The 17,174-nt window shown below is 39.5% G+C and overlaps 1 protein-coding gene across 1 annotated transcript in view; it reads left to right on the plus strand.

Annotated features, from left to right (window-relative positions):
- Positions 1-17,174, plus strand: part of jade2 (jade family PHD finger 2) — a 202,614-nt gene that overhangs the window by 16,049 nt on the left and 169,391 nt on the right. The window contains exon 2 of the mRNA XM_044369919.1: positions 12,743-12,806. Within this exon, the coding sequence (XP_044225854.1) occupies positions 12,743-12,806 (64 nt within the window). The remainder of the gene's footprint in view (positions 1-12,742; positions 12,807-17,174) is intronic.

Raw genomic sequence — 17,174 nt, forward strand, 5'->3', positions numbered from 1 at the left:
CCCTTATTACAGTCTCTTCCTGGAGGAGTTCTGTCTCCCCATCAATCTGCCGTGGAGGATGGGGAGTGCACAACATAACTAAAAGTTGAAGGTCGGACCACACAGTTTCGCTTTCGATAACGTTCCTGCACATTCTCACACAAGGTTTATGCATGTAAAAGAAGTTTATACTGCACGTCTAAGTATAAACACATGAATCGTAAAACAATACAGCATAAGAGTAAAAATTTCCATCACACGCTCTCTGGTCTCAGCTTCTCAAATGTGAGAATTTGTTGCTTTTTTTTCCACTGTTATACGATTGTAAATGGGATACTTTTTGGGTTTTGGACTGTTGATCAGACAAGACTATCTGAAAATGTCAGTTTAGGCTCTTTTCACACATTTTCACAGTTTTCTGACATTTTATACCCAATTGATCTATTAAAGGGGACATATCATACACATTTTCAGGTCTATATTTATATTCTTGGTCTTACAGTTCAAAAAACTCTTTATTTATCTTATACTGGCTCTTTATGCAGCCCCTTAGTTCAGCCTCTGTCTGTAACAGGCTGTTTTAGCTCCTGTCTCTTTAAGGCCGGCCTCTCAAACAGACGATAGAGATAGAAAACATTTAGGGCATAAAATTTTAGATTTTCATTAAAAGGTAAATATAACAAACCCGTAACATGACGAGGTGCGACTTTTCTTTTCTTGGCTAGTAGCAGAGAACAGCAGAGTGACTTTAGTAAACATTAATAATTAAAACGTCTTTACTTATTAATGAAAACAATATTCCTGTTGAGGTAGTGATGTCATCTTCCTTTGTTAAACATGTATTCGTTGAACTGGATCCTGCTACCAGCACTGCTTCCGGCAAGTAGCCACCAGGGCATTATGGTCTGAATGGACAATACTATAAAATACACAATAAACACAAATAAATCTATATAAGATACTCAGATTGCTGGCAAGTAGCTCGCTTGAAGATGATTGAGAAGAGATTAAATATTTACAAGTCTTTTAAAAAATGGTTTGATGCAGGCGGTTGATTTTCCTACCTCAAAAACCTTGGAGATTCATTCACATTCAAAAGGCAATAAAGTGCAAGTAAACAAAACAAAACACTGCAAACTTACATAACTTCAAGTAACAAATGAGTAAAAAAAAATCAAACGGAGGTAATTACTATTCTTATAGGCTATATGCAGACATGCTCTACAGAAACCCATTATTGTAACCTAAAGTTTTTTTTGTAACATCCACATTTTTTTTTGCAAGGAAGCACAAAGTCTAAAATTCTAAAATTAACTAGACTGAAATTCAAAGGAATAAAAGTCATGTCACACAAATAGAAATGAATATCTTTCACAGACTATTTTAAGACCTCACACTGCCCCCAAGCAGCTTAATCTTATGCATTATCTAGTAACAAATGAGAAAAAAACACAATCAAATGGAAGTAATTACTATTCTTATATATGCAGACATACTCTACAGAGGTGAGTGAGAGTGACACCCGTTACTGTATCCTAAAGTTTCTTTAGATTTTTCTGCTAAGAACACCAGCATGTCAACGTGCTCCTCTGTAAGTTGTGCACCCTTCCTGAACTGCAAATGAGCCCTGACGTACTAAATACACGTTGTGAAGCTGAGCTTGAAAGCGGAGATGCACAAATACTTCTTAGCAAACTGAGCAAGTTGAGATAAAGTTTTCTCATTTATCCTCCACTGTGTGAGTGGATCATCTTCTTGCACTGAGTTCAGGCATCTTTTCATCATTGTGATTCATTGTGAACTCTGCACCATCTTCATTTCTTCATTTACATGTTCTCAGTAACTTTCTCAGCAGCAGTAAGGTTTCTTCACGATAAATACCACAAGAACTGGTTAGACGAGTGGCTAGCAGAGAGAAATAATAGCTACCATGTCATAACTTACTGACAAAGAAGGAGGATTAGTAGAAAATATAAAGATAGAAAAAGATGTCACATTTATTCTGGCCTCAGGTGGGGCGTATGCAGCTGTCAGGATGTTTAAAACCCAAACACAGGTACTTTAAATGACATTTTATTTCCCATTTTCATCTGCAGCGACATCTGCTCACTTGATAATTACACTGATGAAGCCTCAGCGGCTGCACTAGTACAGCTGAAATGACTAAAATGTTCCTATGATACGCTGTAGAAAACAGATTATTCAAAATCGGTACATCACTAACACCATCTAATCCCGGAATTTCTGCGTATGCCAAAACTTCTCAGCGGAGCCTGTGAGCCTGTGCTAGCGTACTCTCGGTGGACAGGGCACCAGTCTGTCACATCATTTTAGAGACTTAAAGCCATCTGACTGGTTTACAGGCGAACTCCATTCAGGATGAGCCAGGTCAGGGAAACAAACACCGCTCTTTTCTTTCTTGCTCTCTTGTTATGAGGCAACAGCGCTGCTCATCTGTATATGAAATATAAGGGATTGTTTACTGTTGAGTTTTGTAGATTTTCACATGCTTTCCTTCAGCTTGACTTGCATTGTTACACTATTTGTCTTTGAGCAATAACAGCTGCTCGCACCCGACGTTTTCCTCCAACATCCGTACTGGGTTTCTATGCTGAAGCTCACCCTAGTTGAATAGCACAAGGGTGGGTTACACATCCCGTGAAGTGGTAAAATAGCTGACACATGATTTTCTTTCCCCACCTGCAGTTTGGTGTCCAGATTCTGCTGTTTGCTCAGGTCTGATCTGTTGCACATTTTCATAGAGCACCCCCCCCCCCAACCCCCTTTTAATCGTTCATTCAGACATAGTGCTCTCGGCAGTGTCATAGTCAGCCAATTAATTAGCTCCCCAGGCGACTTGGCTTTCCCAGCATGCATTAGTCAACCCTCTCACTGTTTGTCTTATTGTAAATGTTTTGGGCTGACACTAAACTATGCACAGAAAATGTGGCTTATACCGGCTGATAGCATTCAACTGAGAGCTAAACTGAAAGGATCCTGTAAACTGTGTCAGGTTTAAGTTTTAGGTCCCTACTTTTCTATCATGTTGTGGTATGTTAAGTTAAAGCTGCTGAAATATTGTCAATAGGAGAAAGTGGAATTTTAATATTATTGTGGTTGATGTTTTGGATGGATCTGGCAAATTTCTAGCATTGAAATGCTGATGGGTGGTATACACATAAGAAATATGTGCTTTTGTTTCTGCTACTGCGGAAATGGGTTTAAAATTTAGGTGCTGGTGCTGGTTTCTGTTTAGCCTGATTTCAGATCAGTCATCTACATCCTCGGTTTGCTCAGTGGTTCAAATAGATCTGGCGTCGCGCTCATTGGTGGCTGTTTCCGTTGGATTGGAGAAACAATTGAGCAATCTGAGTTTTATAGGTAGGATTAGGAATTAAGGATTTCATCTTCCACTGCTAGGTAGCTACCAAGCTAAAACAGCAACAAAAATGGCCGGTAAAAATGGCAACAAGCATGGATGTTGTTAGTCGACTTGCAGATTAAACTCTTAATTTTCTTATTTCGTCAATCATTGTCAAGAGATTAACTGCTCCGAGCCTCCATGTTCACTTAAAACGACACGACAGGGACAGATGTGTGATTCAGTACTGATTGTTAAGGGCAAAACAAAATATAATCCCAACCCCCTTCCCACGAGTAATCGGCTATCATGAACATTGAAGCTGAAAGGATGAAGTGAAATGAAATGGCAGTTCAATCAGATTACCAGTTTGGGTTTGGACATAATATCTCTAGGCTACAATTTGATTTGATAAACATTTCCAGGACTGTTTGATATCATTAATAATCCAAAGTATTATCCATATTATTGAAATTAAACATAAAGGGACTGTGCTAGTATAATCTAGGTTAGATTAAATTACAAGCAACTAATCTGGATTGGATTCTGGACCAGACTGGTCTTTGAACAATGAGACAAAAAAGTGGTCCGGGCTAGAGCTGCAACGATCTGTCGATGAATCGATTAGCCGATCAAGAAAAAATGAATCACCGACTTTTTTGATAATCAGTTAATCGTTTTGAGTCATTTTATGAGAAAAAATGCCGACATTCTTTGGTTCCAGCTTCTTACATGTGAATATTTTCTGGTTTCTCTGGTCTTCAGTGACCATAAACTGAATATCTTTTGGGTTGTGGACAAAACAAGATATTTTAAGTTGCATTGTGGGCTTGATTGACATTTTTCACCACTTCCAAACATTTTAAAGACCAATCGATCAATCAAGAACATAATCAACAGATTAATCATTAGCTGCAGTACCTATTCTGGGCTAATGTTCACGTCTTAACTTAAAGCAGAGTGACGATTACCTTTTAGATTAATCATAAAAAAATCCTGCTGCTTCAGTTCTTAGCCACGCTGTTGGACATTTCCTCAGTTTTTTTTTTTTGCACATGTGATTTTGTGTGTGTGTGTGTGTGTGTGTGTGTGTGTGTGTATGCAACTTGTTGCATTGTCTGGCTGCCACTCATTGCCCCTCCGGCTGATGTGAGCCATGCATAAAAAGGAGGACACAGCTCGTCACATAGCACTTGAATATAACACCGCTTGGCCACGGGGCAGCCTGTCTGTGTTTGTCTGTGTATGCCTGTACAGAGTGTACTGTATATGCCTGCATGCTTGATTCTTCTATTTTTATACCCCCGCCACCACGATCACGTTAGGCAGGACGTTCTCTCCCCATGGTGGCGTCTGCCTGTCTCTGTGTGTTTACACATCCTGAACAATACAACACATGATATTAGACAAACTTGATGCTTATACTACCGGTTCCCCTCTATTAAATTTGCATTTTAACAAGGAAAGATTGTTTTAGCTGTTTCTTCTTCTTGTTGCTTTAGTTCATATTCACATCATTAGCTTATTATTTAAATTAATGAGTTCATTAGCAAAGCTGGTTCTGTTTTATATAGCACGGTGATTACAGCAGGATGTAGGGAGCTTAAAGTTTAAGGTGGTTCACATGTTGTACATATGTCTGCCTGTTTTCCAATGTATGGGTGGGTATATATAGACATATAATGTACGTTTATGTGCTGAAATGTAATTTTGTTTGCGTGGAGAGAAGAGCATTTTTGTGTGCCTCTGTAACTCTCTGGGCTTCCTGCTGTCTTTCTCTGGCTTGTTTGTCTTTGTTAGGATTATAAAGTCCCCCTGTCTGGATGTTTTTCCAGTCTAACTCTCATCTTTCTGTCTGCCTTCATCTTTTGGGACATCATTCTGTTTTTTCTTTGACTGATGATCTGTCTCCTTACTCCTGTATTGATCTCCAAATCTCTGGTTCCTCCTCCCTTCTCTCTGCTCCTTTCCAAACTTTCTTCCTTCATTTAGCCAGGAGTCTTATTTTTTATTTGTCAGAAATGTTCTGCCCCACCAAAACCACATTATTTTTTATGATACGATTGTATTTCATTCTCTTTTAATAGCGCTCTCTCCCTCACACAACATGGTTTCATTGACTCTGACAGCTGGTTGCCTCCAGCTATTGTCCTGCTTCAACTCTGACAAACTGCAGGTTTAGACAGTGCTGTTACAGTATGGGACTGTAATGCAACAAAAAACCAATAGCATGACAAAGCAACACAATGCTGCACTGTTACACAGCAATATTTTACTTATACTTTGTAATTAGGGCTGCGACTAATATTTGTTTGCATTATGGATTAATCCGCTGATTATTCTCTCCATTAACTGATTAATTGTTTGGTCTATAAAATATCTGAAAATAGCAAAACATTTCCCAGAACTCAGGTTGACATCTTGAAATTGCTTGCTTTGTCCAACCAAGTGCTTCACAGAAAAGAAGAAGAGATCATAAAAAAAAACACTGCTTTTGCTTGAAAAACATTTAATTGAAAGAGATGAATCTACCGATTATTTTCTCGATTAATTGTTTAGTCGATGAAATTTTAAAAAATACTGAAAAAATTGCAATCACGATTTCTCAGAGCTCACGGCAGTGTCTTCAGTTTGCTTGTTTCGTCTGAATAACAGTCCAAAACCTTAATGTCTTCAATTTACTGTATTTGTATGAAAAAGAAAAACATCAAATCATCACATTTGAGAATCTGGGATCAAAAAACGTTTGACATTTTTGCTTGAAAAATTACTGAAACGATGAATCTGTTATCAAAATAGTAGCTGATTAATTTTCTTTTGATTGACTAATCGATTTATCGACAAGTTGTTGCTGTAAAAAAGTTGAGTAATGGTTACAGGTGGTCATGTTGGAGGAGAAACAATTACACATTTCTTGAAGGACGTCTTGCGGAGTAGAATAAATGTCATCGCTGTATTTGCACAGGTAACCGGTGCATTGGAAACCAATTGCTGTAATATTCATTGCTGTCATTTTCTAAATGGGATTCTTCCTTTTGGATTGAGCCAGATGCTGTTGGAAATGTAAAAGACATCACTTCCTGTGCACTGTAGAGGATTTTCTGCCCTGACAGGGAGTGTTTTTAAATTGAGATAACAAATGTAAAAGATTTGGTTGAAAGTAGAATTAATTGTTGTTTAAGTCAGCAGTCTTCACGCGTAGCAAAATCAGAGTCAAAAGTCAAATTAAAAATGGATTTAATTCTAAAAGAAAAAGTGACTTAAAGCATTTGAATTCTGGCCGTAGAGATAGAAGCACGCAATTCCTGTACCATCTGTTATAGCTGTTTGGCAAGACAGTACAGAGACTGTCACAGGCTCTCTGTTTCTCTCTGAATGTCTCCCCACCTCTCTCTCTCTCTCTCTCTGTGTGATTACTCTATATGTTCAACGAATACTGACGTCCAAATTGAGTACTGGAGTACTCATGCCCGTCCCTAGTGCAGACCTTGAGTCTGGTTCACTGAACTGATTGAGATGAACTTGTACATTTGTGAGTCTTTTCCGTCATCCTTTCTTTCCCTCCTTTCACCCACTCCATCTCTCCAGAGAACAAGAAATATCTCAATCTACACTCTGGGCTCTGGTTCACTGGATTGATTGAGACAGGGATTGTGTGTACGGCATGAGAGACGGAGAGCCATACAGTAGATGTGGAAACTAAGGATGAGAGATAGAGTGGAAGGAAAAAGAAGGGTATCAGGTGGAGGGAAAGAATAAGTGAGACACAGTGAGAGATGGAGAGAGTGAGGAAATCAAATTAGAAACTTGTCTTGGCAGTTGCAGAGCTACAAGTCCGCCTTGTGTCGCAGATGATCCCGCTCCGTAAAAGAAGGGAGGGAGATTTTAAGAAGATACGGTGACATTTCCAATTACTGTCACTTCTTTTAACTTTAACGGGCCAGCAGTTCCCCTCTTACATATGCTTTTAGAAATGCCGGACTGCCACCAGGACAAGAAGTTAAAGAGACTGTCCTGTCAGCTTATGATCACAGGTTCGGTCCGCATGACAGCTCCATGTCACAGAGACACTGAACCCCTCGTCTGGTCGCTATAGTTACCACTAAATTCTTAAAAAGAGGATATCAATCAGTCAGAATGAAGCCAATAAATGGATTGGAAACAGATCTCATTGTTTTGTGTTGTGCAAGCTGATAGACTAAACAACTTTAGCAGCCAAAAGTGCCAGGTGATGGTTTCCCACTCTGATGAATACAGCGAGAAAAGCGGAAGCATCTCAAAAGAAGCAGTACGGTACTGCGAGTAGATCATTATAATTCTGTCTAATTTTCCCTTCTAAGTAAGTATACAATTAAACAAATGTTTGGACACTGCTTGGAAGTAGTTTTATCATAACGGGCATACCCAAGAACAGATTTATAGCTAAAATACTGGAACCAAACCAACTGGGACAGATGTAGAACCAAAATCAACATTACTCCCCAACCGCTGCTGTAACAAAAAACAAAATTATAGGGAGAAACACTGACAGGTATCTTCACACAACAGGGAATACATTTCTAAAGTTTCACACTTAAACAAGCAACAGCTGGTTAGCACTGTCAGCAAACCAAATGAAAACTATACTATCACAATACTTTGGTGCTGATTCAATATGTATTGCGATTCTTTTGTTACAATAAAGTTAAATAAAGTAGTGTTATAATAAAGTTAAAGTACTGTTATAATAAAGTATTGTTAATAATGAAATGAACCACTGGTGCTTTCATTCTGAAGCACCTGGTTCGTCTCGGCCTGGAAGTGTTGATGTAGTTAAAGTGAACTTGAAGCTTCTGATCAACAGAAGGTTGGACAACAACAGTTAGCTGGTAGCTAGTAGCTGTTAGCACTTAGCGGAAAGTTAAACTGTTACCAGTCAGTGGCGTTGTTAAATGTGAGGATTTATTCACTGTGAGCGGGAAACTGGTGACTTGCGGCCGCCGTTTGAACAAACTAACAGCTCTCCGGTTCACGCGTCGATGCTAACAGGCTAACTGGCTAGCTCCTGGGCTAACTGTAGCTGTTATTATATGTTTTATAGCTCAGTGTAAATAATAAAATAAAGGCAAGAAACAAAACAAGGATTTATTCCAAACTGTCAACCATTTGTGAAATGTAAAACCTGCTGTAGTAAAATAATTGCCTTTTTTTTTTTTAAGCTTAGCGGCTAGCTAGTTGCTGGCCTTGGTGAACAGAATGATGCACTTATGGTAATATTCTTCTGAAAGTGGTGTTTTGAAAATAAAAACTGCAAATGTGAAACTGAATGGCTTAATGGATTTATCTTTTCATTCTATTCAAAAGCACTTGAACCTCAGGTTCTGAGATGTTTGAAGTAAAATATATTAGCATTTGATAGTCTGATCTGCCAACCTTGGGAGTATAAAGATTGAGATTTTAAAAGCTTTATGTGTGTGAATTAAATTGGTTTGTGCAATTTATCTTGCCTGTGCAATATAGCAATCTCACACTCATTTTGGCACATTTTACTGAAAGTAAAACCCTTTGTGTTAGAACTTTAGTAAAAGGAAATTCCTCATCCAGGATGTCTGGAATTTAGACGTGTAACCTACTTTTTGTCTTTTGAGGTTTCCATCTTTCATCGGTGTCTAACCTCAGTTGGTCTGGATGGATGAGGCTAGGGGGACAGTGGGAGGGTCCAACGGAAATCTTGAAACTCTGTATCTTAAAAAAGTTCACAGCACAATTCAAATTGCAAACAAGGTTAATTCATACTTGTCAGTTCGAATAGATTTCTTTCTTTTTTTTTGTCATTGTATATTATTAGACACATAGGCCAAGAGATGCTATTGTGCATGTGTTGTGGGTTGTAGATAATCCTATATATGCACTTGGTGAGCTACTTTCCTTGGAATGACAGGGGGCTTTCTTGAAATACGGACTGCAGTTAATACATCCATAGTGTAGTGTGTTTCCCCCCCCTAATACATAGAGTCACCAGCTGCCTCCTTTCACCAAGCACTTTCACCAGGGCAGTGTAATGGGTGTGATCACACAAACACTCGACCAACCAGTCGGAGTCTATAGTGCAGTCAGTCAGCGCTACACCAGGTTTCACACGCTCGGACGGTGTCTGATCTATTTGATGGAGTGCCTTTCCAAGCTGGAAGCACTGGAGTGGGAATTGAACCCAGGTTGTTGTGTCGATGGGTGAGGGGAGGAAAGGAGACAAGTTTTACCCTCAGAACAACTGTGGGACTAACTAAAATTTCTAGCAGATCCTGTATGTCCCCCCTGTCTCATAAACCAAAACACACTGGATGTTGCATCGTTTTTTGGAAATAAAATTACTCTCAGCTCATGATAAATTTATAAACCTGACCTATCCATTTAAAAATGGTGTAGGAGCTTCTTGTATCTCATGCAACAAATCAAAACCATCACATTGATGGATGGCGCCCCACTCAGTTAAACTTATAATGAAAAATAACCCTGCACAGCTGTAGCCACAGATAGCTGCCAAATACGTAGGAGACACCTGAATAAATATTTTAGGCCAAAATAGTCCTATTTTATGCTCATACAGTCAACGGGTTAGCTAAAATCATAAACAAGGACCCAAAAGTTCTTAAATTTGCACCACAAGTAACCCCTGTTGATGTAAATGCTTCAAACAACACCAGAGTGTGTATATATATATGTATATATATATATATATAATAGATCCTCAAAAGTATTTCATGTGACAGTTTTCGTGAGAGTTCACATTTTCCTTTGGGTGGTCAGGAAACAAAAATTCACTGGGCTGCGTTTAAGTTATCCTGAGTGTGGTTTAAGTGGGTCGCCTGAGAGTTTAATAGGCGAGGGAGAAACCCTGAGATAGATACAGGCGTGCAGACTTGAAGTCTGACAGACGTAGCTGGAGGAAGTCAATGATGTACTTAACCGCTCTCCTCAAAGGCAGGAAGACGAGGGGAGAGCTAGACAGATGGGAAGAGGTGGAAAGATGGAGAGAGAAGCGAAAGAGGCCGAGGAAGTCAATAATGTACTTAACCTTACTCTGCAGACTCCCTGTGTCCCTGTTATTGTAAGGCAGGGAAGACGGGAAGAGGGAGGAAAATGGGAAAGAAGGAGAGAGTACGATGGCAGGACTCTGGAATGGAAATAGTCAGCGGCGGTGAAGAAGCGGTGTGTTTTTCTGTCAGCATAAATGTCAGAGTAGTTAAGTGTGTGCAGGGCAGGCGGGGAGGCTGGGGTACAGGAAGAGCCCCATATAAGAGGGAATAGCCCAGTTTTACGGCCACATAAATCTCTGTTCCCCACACTGAAGGTTGTAACCCACCTCCTCCTCTTTTGGCTTTCCTGCCTTGGTGTAGCATACGCTAAAACCTCCTTTTGACTTCTTGACTCTATATGCTGCTGTCTCTTTTACTTCATTTCTTTCTCTTTCAGACTCTCTTGATCGATGCTCTCCTTTTTTCTTCTTTCTGGCACTCTATATATTCTCTTTCTTGTGGCCCTCAAGCTTCCAGGGCACAAGATTAAAATTTTTCTCATGTTTTTTTTTTCTCCACTTTAATCCTTGTCAGGGACACTTTTATAATAAACCATCACTTTGTAAGATTTATTTAATTTTTAATCATAATATAACATCCTATTAGCAAGGTGAATTTGGTTGTTTGCTGATCAGAGTGTTCTCCTCTTTCACCTTAAAGCGCTGCTTCAAGGATAGGTTCACAATTTTTTTAGGTCCGACGCCCAAATGAATATTGACACGTTTTTTTTCTTGCTGTAATTCATAAAGCACTTTCAATTTAAGTGATGGAGGAAAAAATCCACAGTCCACTTTACATACAAAAATAGTAGTCTCTCTTTTTGTTACAGTCCTTCCACTTCAGCTGAACAGGAAAACACTCTCTGAGGAAACACAAAGAGAGGATTGTTTAGAGCTGCAATGATTAGTCGATCTATCTATTAGTCGCCAACTATTCTGATAATCAATTAATCATTCCGCCTTAAGCAAGCCTGGTCACGTTAGACCAACCCATTGTCGCTAATTTCATTGCTAACTCCCTTCACTTTTCCAGCAGTTGGGGAAACAACAGGTGAGACTTTTCTCGGTCTTGAGAAGCTGCAGCATTTTTTATTAACTGACACGCTGCAGTCTTTACCGTACATTTACTGCCACCGCCCACATTCACAGTGTGAGCGATGGCGGTAAATGTCACTTTTGTGCCACTCGCTCTCCCACACACATTATGCACTGCCCTATACCTTAACGCAGCTACACTACTCTGACAACAGTACCTGTCACGAAGATGTCCCTTTGAAGAATGAAGAGGGGGAGGATTCTGGGATTTGATGCACTAGTCAATGACTCAAAACAGTAACGTAGAGTGTTATCCTGCTCACACAGTGTGTGAGTGAAAATCATTAGTAGCACATTGATATTAATGATTAATAGTGAGAAATTTTTGCATCGGCGCTCATAATTCTGAATAAAGGAGAAACACTGGAATCTGTGACCGAACTGTCAGTGCTCGAGTAGCATCGTGGGTAATGTAGGCTCCGGGTTTTGACAAAGGAAGAAGAATATGGATAAAATAAGAAAAGACAATATTTATACTGTCCATTGTGAGTCTGTCAATGTTATAGAAGTGCAATACTACTCCATAGCCCTCTGTAGCCTGTGTTTAAAACTTTACACACAGTTTGCAAGAAAAACAATTCTTCATGATGATTAATCGACTAATCGTTGCAGCACAAGCCTGATCTATTTGAGTTTTCGCAGTAATTATCTCATAAATAGAAACTTCAAAATATCTATTAAATACAGATGCTATCCACGCAGAAGTTGCTTTTTAAAAAAAATGTCCCCTATCACTGTAAACTGTCTGCAGCTTAAAGCATTAAAAAGTGGCCTAGTTATTAGCTGGTTGAGAGGCTCGTGCTTTGTTTTGCTGTGTGTTGGTTTGGTTTCACTCTGTTGTATCACAGAAAGAGGCACCTACAGTATTAAAGTGGGGTAGACACATAAAGGAGGACTTGTATAATAGCTCTCAGTGAATACACTGCACTAATGGAGGATGAATTCACAGTTAACTTGTACAAGGACTCCCACTGTATTTGAAGAAACAGAACAACTGTATCATTGTGAAGTTCCCAGCGAGTCCAAAGTGCTAATGTGTAACGGTGATCAAGTCGGTTTATTCTGGCAGGCTGCCTGCTGGAAGCTCTGACAGATTGGTGCCATCAGCGCATTATTTCATTAACACTTGTGTTTTCATGGTGAACATCTTCTCACTCGTCATTTTTCTCTCTCTCTCTCTCTCTTGCCCCCCCCCCCCCCTCCATCCCTCCCTCCCTCCCTCCTTCCCTCCCTCCCTGCCAACCCTCTGACAGATGGAGAGCGAGAAGAAGAGGAGAAAATACTCCACGAGCAGCAACGACTCCGACACCACTGACAGTAAGTTGGAGAGAGAGATTCGGGGATGGAGAGGGAGAGAGGGAGGGAGGGAGTGTGTGACTCTCTGTGTGTGTGTGTGTGTGTGTGTGTGTGTGTGTGTGTGTGTGTGTGTGTGTGTGTGTGAGTGAAAGTGAGGTAGTAAGAAACCTGGAAGTGTCAGAAAAGTGAGTTCCTGTGCTGCTGTTGTACGGTGAGCTGCCTGGTTTTAGTCAACTCTCGCAGGATATTTCTCATATTTACTCTCCAAACAGACTTCCTTCCTGTCCCTCCTCATTAAGACTTCTCTTTTTTAAACACAGCTACAATAAAAATATGGACAGGTGGTGCAAACATTACGCACATCATAAAAATATGAAACACTATATTCAAAATGTCTTTTTTTTTTACCCCAACAAAGTCAAAATAATCTGAGAAAAAGTCATAAATATAACAATAAAAATCATTCTTTTTGGGAGAAAAGGTTGCTTTGAGAACAAGATGTTGTAAATGTTTTAGCATTTCCATAAACTGTATAGTAACTCTTTTTGTTTGTTTGTGCTCGGTCACTTTCCTTTGACTGGTATACAGCTCTGGTCTGTATCTGCAGGCTCTGTCACCTAAACTTGAATTTGAACTTGACCACCAGTGTCTGTGAAATCATCACAGGCTGCAGCTGCACTCTTCTTTCTTTATATAAGACATTGGTGTTGTTTGTTTTGCTTCATTTACCTCAGGATTATAGTGAGACTTCAACCATATCACACCATCTCCACCTGCTGCACTCTGAGCCGCTGGACCTGCCGCTCCTTCCTTCTCTCCACCAGCTTGTATTGATATATTTGTTCCTTTTTTTTATGTTCTTATTATTAAATATATTTCCCATGAAGACCAAGTGGTATATTATTAATTAAATAATTAGACCTTTTGATATTTTGAAGTGCAACAAAGTCATCTTTTTTTTTCCTGAGCTCACTTGCAGAATGCGTTTAGTCCAGGAGCTGACTGCATAATAAGCTGCTGCTTTAGTAAATCAGGAGCTAAATACATGCAGGTTGTGGCTGCAAATTCAATAAAACTTGCATTGCACATTTGTGCTCTGCCATTTTCTTAATAAATCTGAACCCCATGTGCTTTGGAAGTAATGTTAAACATATGCAATACGCAATTCAAAGTGTCAAAAATGAAATGAGTGCTTGTATGTGAAATAAAAATTGACTGATTGATAAATGGATTTTAGGCGATGGCTGCATAGACTGATAGACTGGCAGATGCATTTCTAACTCAGAGTCGTGACACAAACTGAAACAGCCAATCAGACAGACAGACAGCCATGGTGAGATACACTGCATGCTGGTGGGAACATCTGGTCAGTCTAACACATCACCGACACTGGCGGCTTCTGCTGGAAAGTCATCTTTATAATAAACAGCCGTTAAACAGAGGTACACTGTACAAGAACACTTGGCTCTTAAAGCTGATCACTGTCTACAAAATGTGAAGATTTAGTCACTGAAGACAGCTTAATTTAATTGCCGGTTTAATTGTAAATGTCATTCTTCATGGCCTTTGGCAGTTCAACATGACTAATTCTTGGAATTGTGTGGCGTAGATTTTTGCAAAAACAAGCAAACGCTTTTGTTTGGCCATTCCCATGACACTGTCAGGCTAGCATGGACAGAAAATTGGATATAAAAGTGAGCCACAAAACTAAATGTTGAGGGCAAGAGTTGATCTCACTTTTGGTTTTGTGTCTCCCTAAAAGTCACTGCACTGATGGGGTATATAAGACATGTTGATGCCAGGCTGAACTGGTTTAAATGGCAACTAATTATTCTATGTGTAGGAACCCTGAGTAACACAAGACACCAAAGCAACATGGCTTAATTTTATGACTACTTTAGTTATCCTTATTGAAATGTCTTTTTTGTTTGTTCATACCAGTGTGTGTGTGTTTGTTTTACTGTCGCACACTCTTAAAAGTCACTCTTGATTATTTCTCCATCTAGATGCCTAAAATAAAAAAGCAAAGTTTTTTCACTTGACTTTTGGCACAGTTTTCTTTACTTAAAAAACATTTACTTATAAGACATTTTAATGAAACTTTTTTATTTGGGATTTTCCTTCTCTGGAATCAATGCAAAATCAAATTTCCTATAACGGTGTAAGAAAAATCCAATAAGCTGGTACCTCAGTAATAAAAAAGAATAGATAGAAAAGGGAGTCAAAATAAAACTGTAGGCTAACATAATGAAGAATATATAATATGATAGTAATACACTTAATTTATAAAGCACTTTTCAAAACAGAGTTACAGAGAGCTTTTACATAGAATAATCAAGATAAAACAAATCAACACAATACCATTGAATAAAACCAGGCCACTAAAAGTGCAGAGAATGAAATAGGATTAAGTATCCAACAATAAAACAATATAAAAAAGGTGAAAATGGTGAAATAATCAAATAAAACAGTGTCCTAACCCTTTTCATTCAAAATCGTTTTAACTAATTCAAACTCTAGATCTACGGAGAGGTGAATTCTGGGTATCGTAGTTATTCAAACTTGAACTGTTTACTGCATTTTAACCAGTGCGGGTCGAAATGACCTCATACAGGTTTAACTGTTATGTGTCACAGGTCTGCATCTGTAATATATTTTACAACAGCTTAAACAGGCTGTTTTTCAGACCTGACTGTGCCACCCTTGTGCTGAAGGCCGTAAAAATTAGCCGTTAGCCGTTAGCATCCGTGGGCTCCAGCTGCATCTGTTGACTGGAGGTTATCAGGTTTCTAATTGAAGGATGCCCATGATAATTTTGGCCGCCGTGCACCGAGCGGGGCTTTTAATTAACACACAGCCATGATGGTAACCTCCAACTGCGCTGCGGTCCTTTTGGTTATCTGGCCTCAGTGATGGAGTGCTGCAGCTGCCTCATATGGATATAACCGGCACGCACGCAAACACCATACACACACACACACTATTTCTCTCTTTCTCTCCCTCTGTAGTGCAGTGCAGATGCGTGACTACAGTCAAATGTTCCACTAAATACTGAATATTTTTTAGACCTACCACACACACACACACACACACACACACACACAGACTTGTGGTTGAACACACACACAGATCAGTGACAAATGAAAGGAAAAAAACACAACATACTGTTTTTTTAGTAAGGTGTTCTTCCACCTCAAACCTCCAGAACAACTTCAGTCCTCCTTGGCAGACATTCTCCAAGTCTCTTTAGTGTTTTGATGTTGGTGGCTGGATGGTGGTGCGCTGTCTAACTCGTCACTCCGAAATCTCCCATAGATGTTCGGCTGTGTTGAAAAATGAAAATAATGAGCACACACTCATACAGGAGCACAGATGCACACAAACACACACACCGCTTTCACCGTGTCAGTGTGTGTGTTTTTTTTTTTTTTTTTGGTTGTGATGTGTTTGTTCTTGGACAGACTAGAGTCTCTTTGGCCCCAGTGTGCTTTTAAAGGATAAAGACAGGTTTTCACACATACACACACACACACACACACACATACGCTTAAAGCACACATTGTGTCTGTCTCTCTCTCTCACACACACAAACACCCACACACACCCACACTGTTAAGTGGTACACTTTGACACCATCACTCAGTAAAGCTGAGAGACGGATTAAATTGAGGTCTTCTGATCACCTCAACCTACTAATGGTTGTCAATTCACACCATGTTACGTGTCTCTTTGTGACAGTGTATGTGACTATATGAGCATACATATGTGACAAATACATATATGTGTTAACAGCTCTATGTACAATATATGTTTGTGTGTGTGTGTGTGTCAGTCATTTTCAAGTCTGACAGCAGTTCTGCCCTCAGTGTTAGTCGTTCAGATGTCACAAGTAAAATTAGCATGGTGGCAGTGCTACTGTGGTGGCAAGGGAAATATGTTGAGTGGGAGGCAGCACACATAAACACACACACACACACACACACACACACAAGCACACATATAGTCACGGTCACAGTGTGCTATATTACACAGTATTGGGAAATTTGTGTTTTCCATTATGCCCTTGTGATGTAATTTAATTGCCAATGTGATGCAATTTTTAACGACGGCTTCTTCACAGCATACACATAAAAATGAGCTTTCGGCTATATGTGTTGCAGTGGTTTTGTGATTTAAAAAAAAAAAAAAGAAATAGAATATATGAACTTATACATACACTCATGCCCTCTCTTCTCTTCATATCAACATAGCCTCTGTTCACATACATGGGCATAGGCGCACACACACACACACACACACACAGGGCTGCTGATTGAAGCGGTGGGTGGGATATTGGCTCCAGCGTCTGGTTAATTGCCATTAGGTTGCGTATTAATGAGGTTGTAAAGG

This window comes from Thunnus albacares, chromosome 13 (genome assembly GCF_914725855.1).
Source record: "Thunnus albacares chromosome 13, fThuAlb1.1, whole genome shotgun sequence".
Taxonomy (NCBI): domain Eukaryota; kingdom Metazoa; phylum Chordata; class Actinopteri; order Scombriformes; family Scombridae; genus Thunnus; species Thunnus albacares.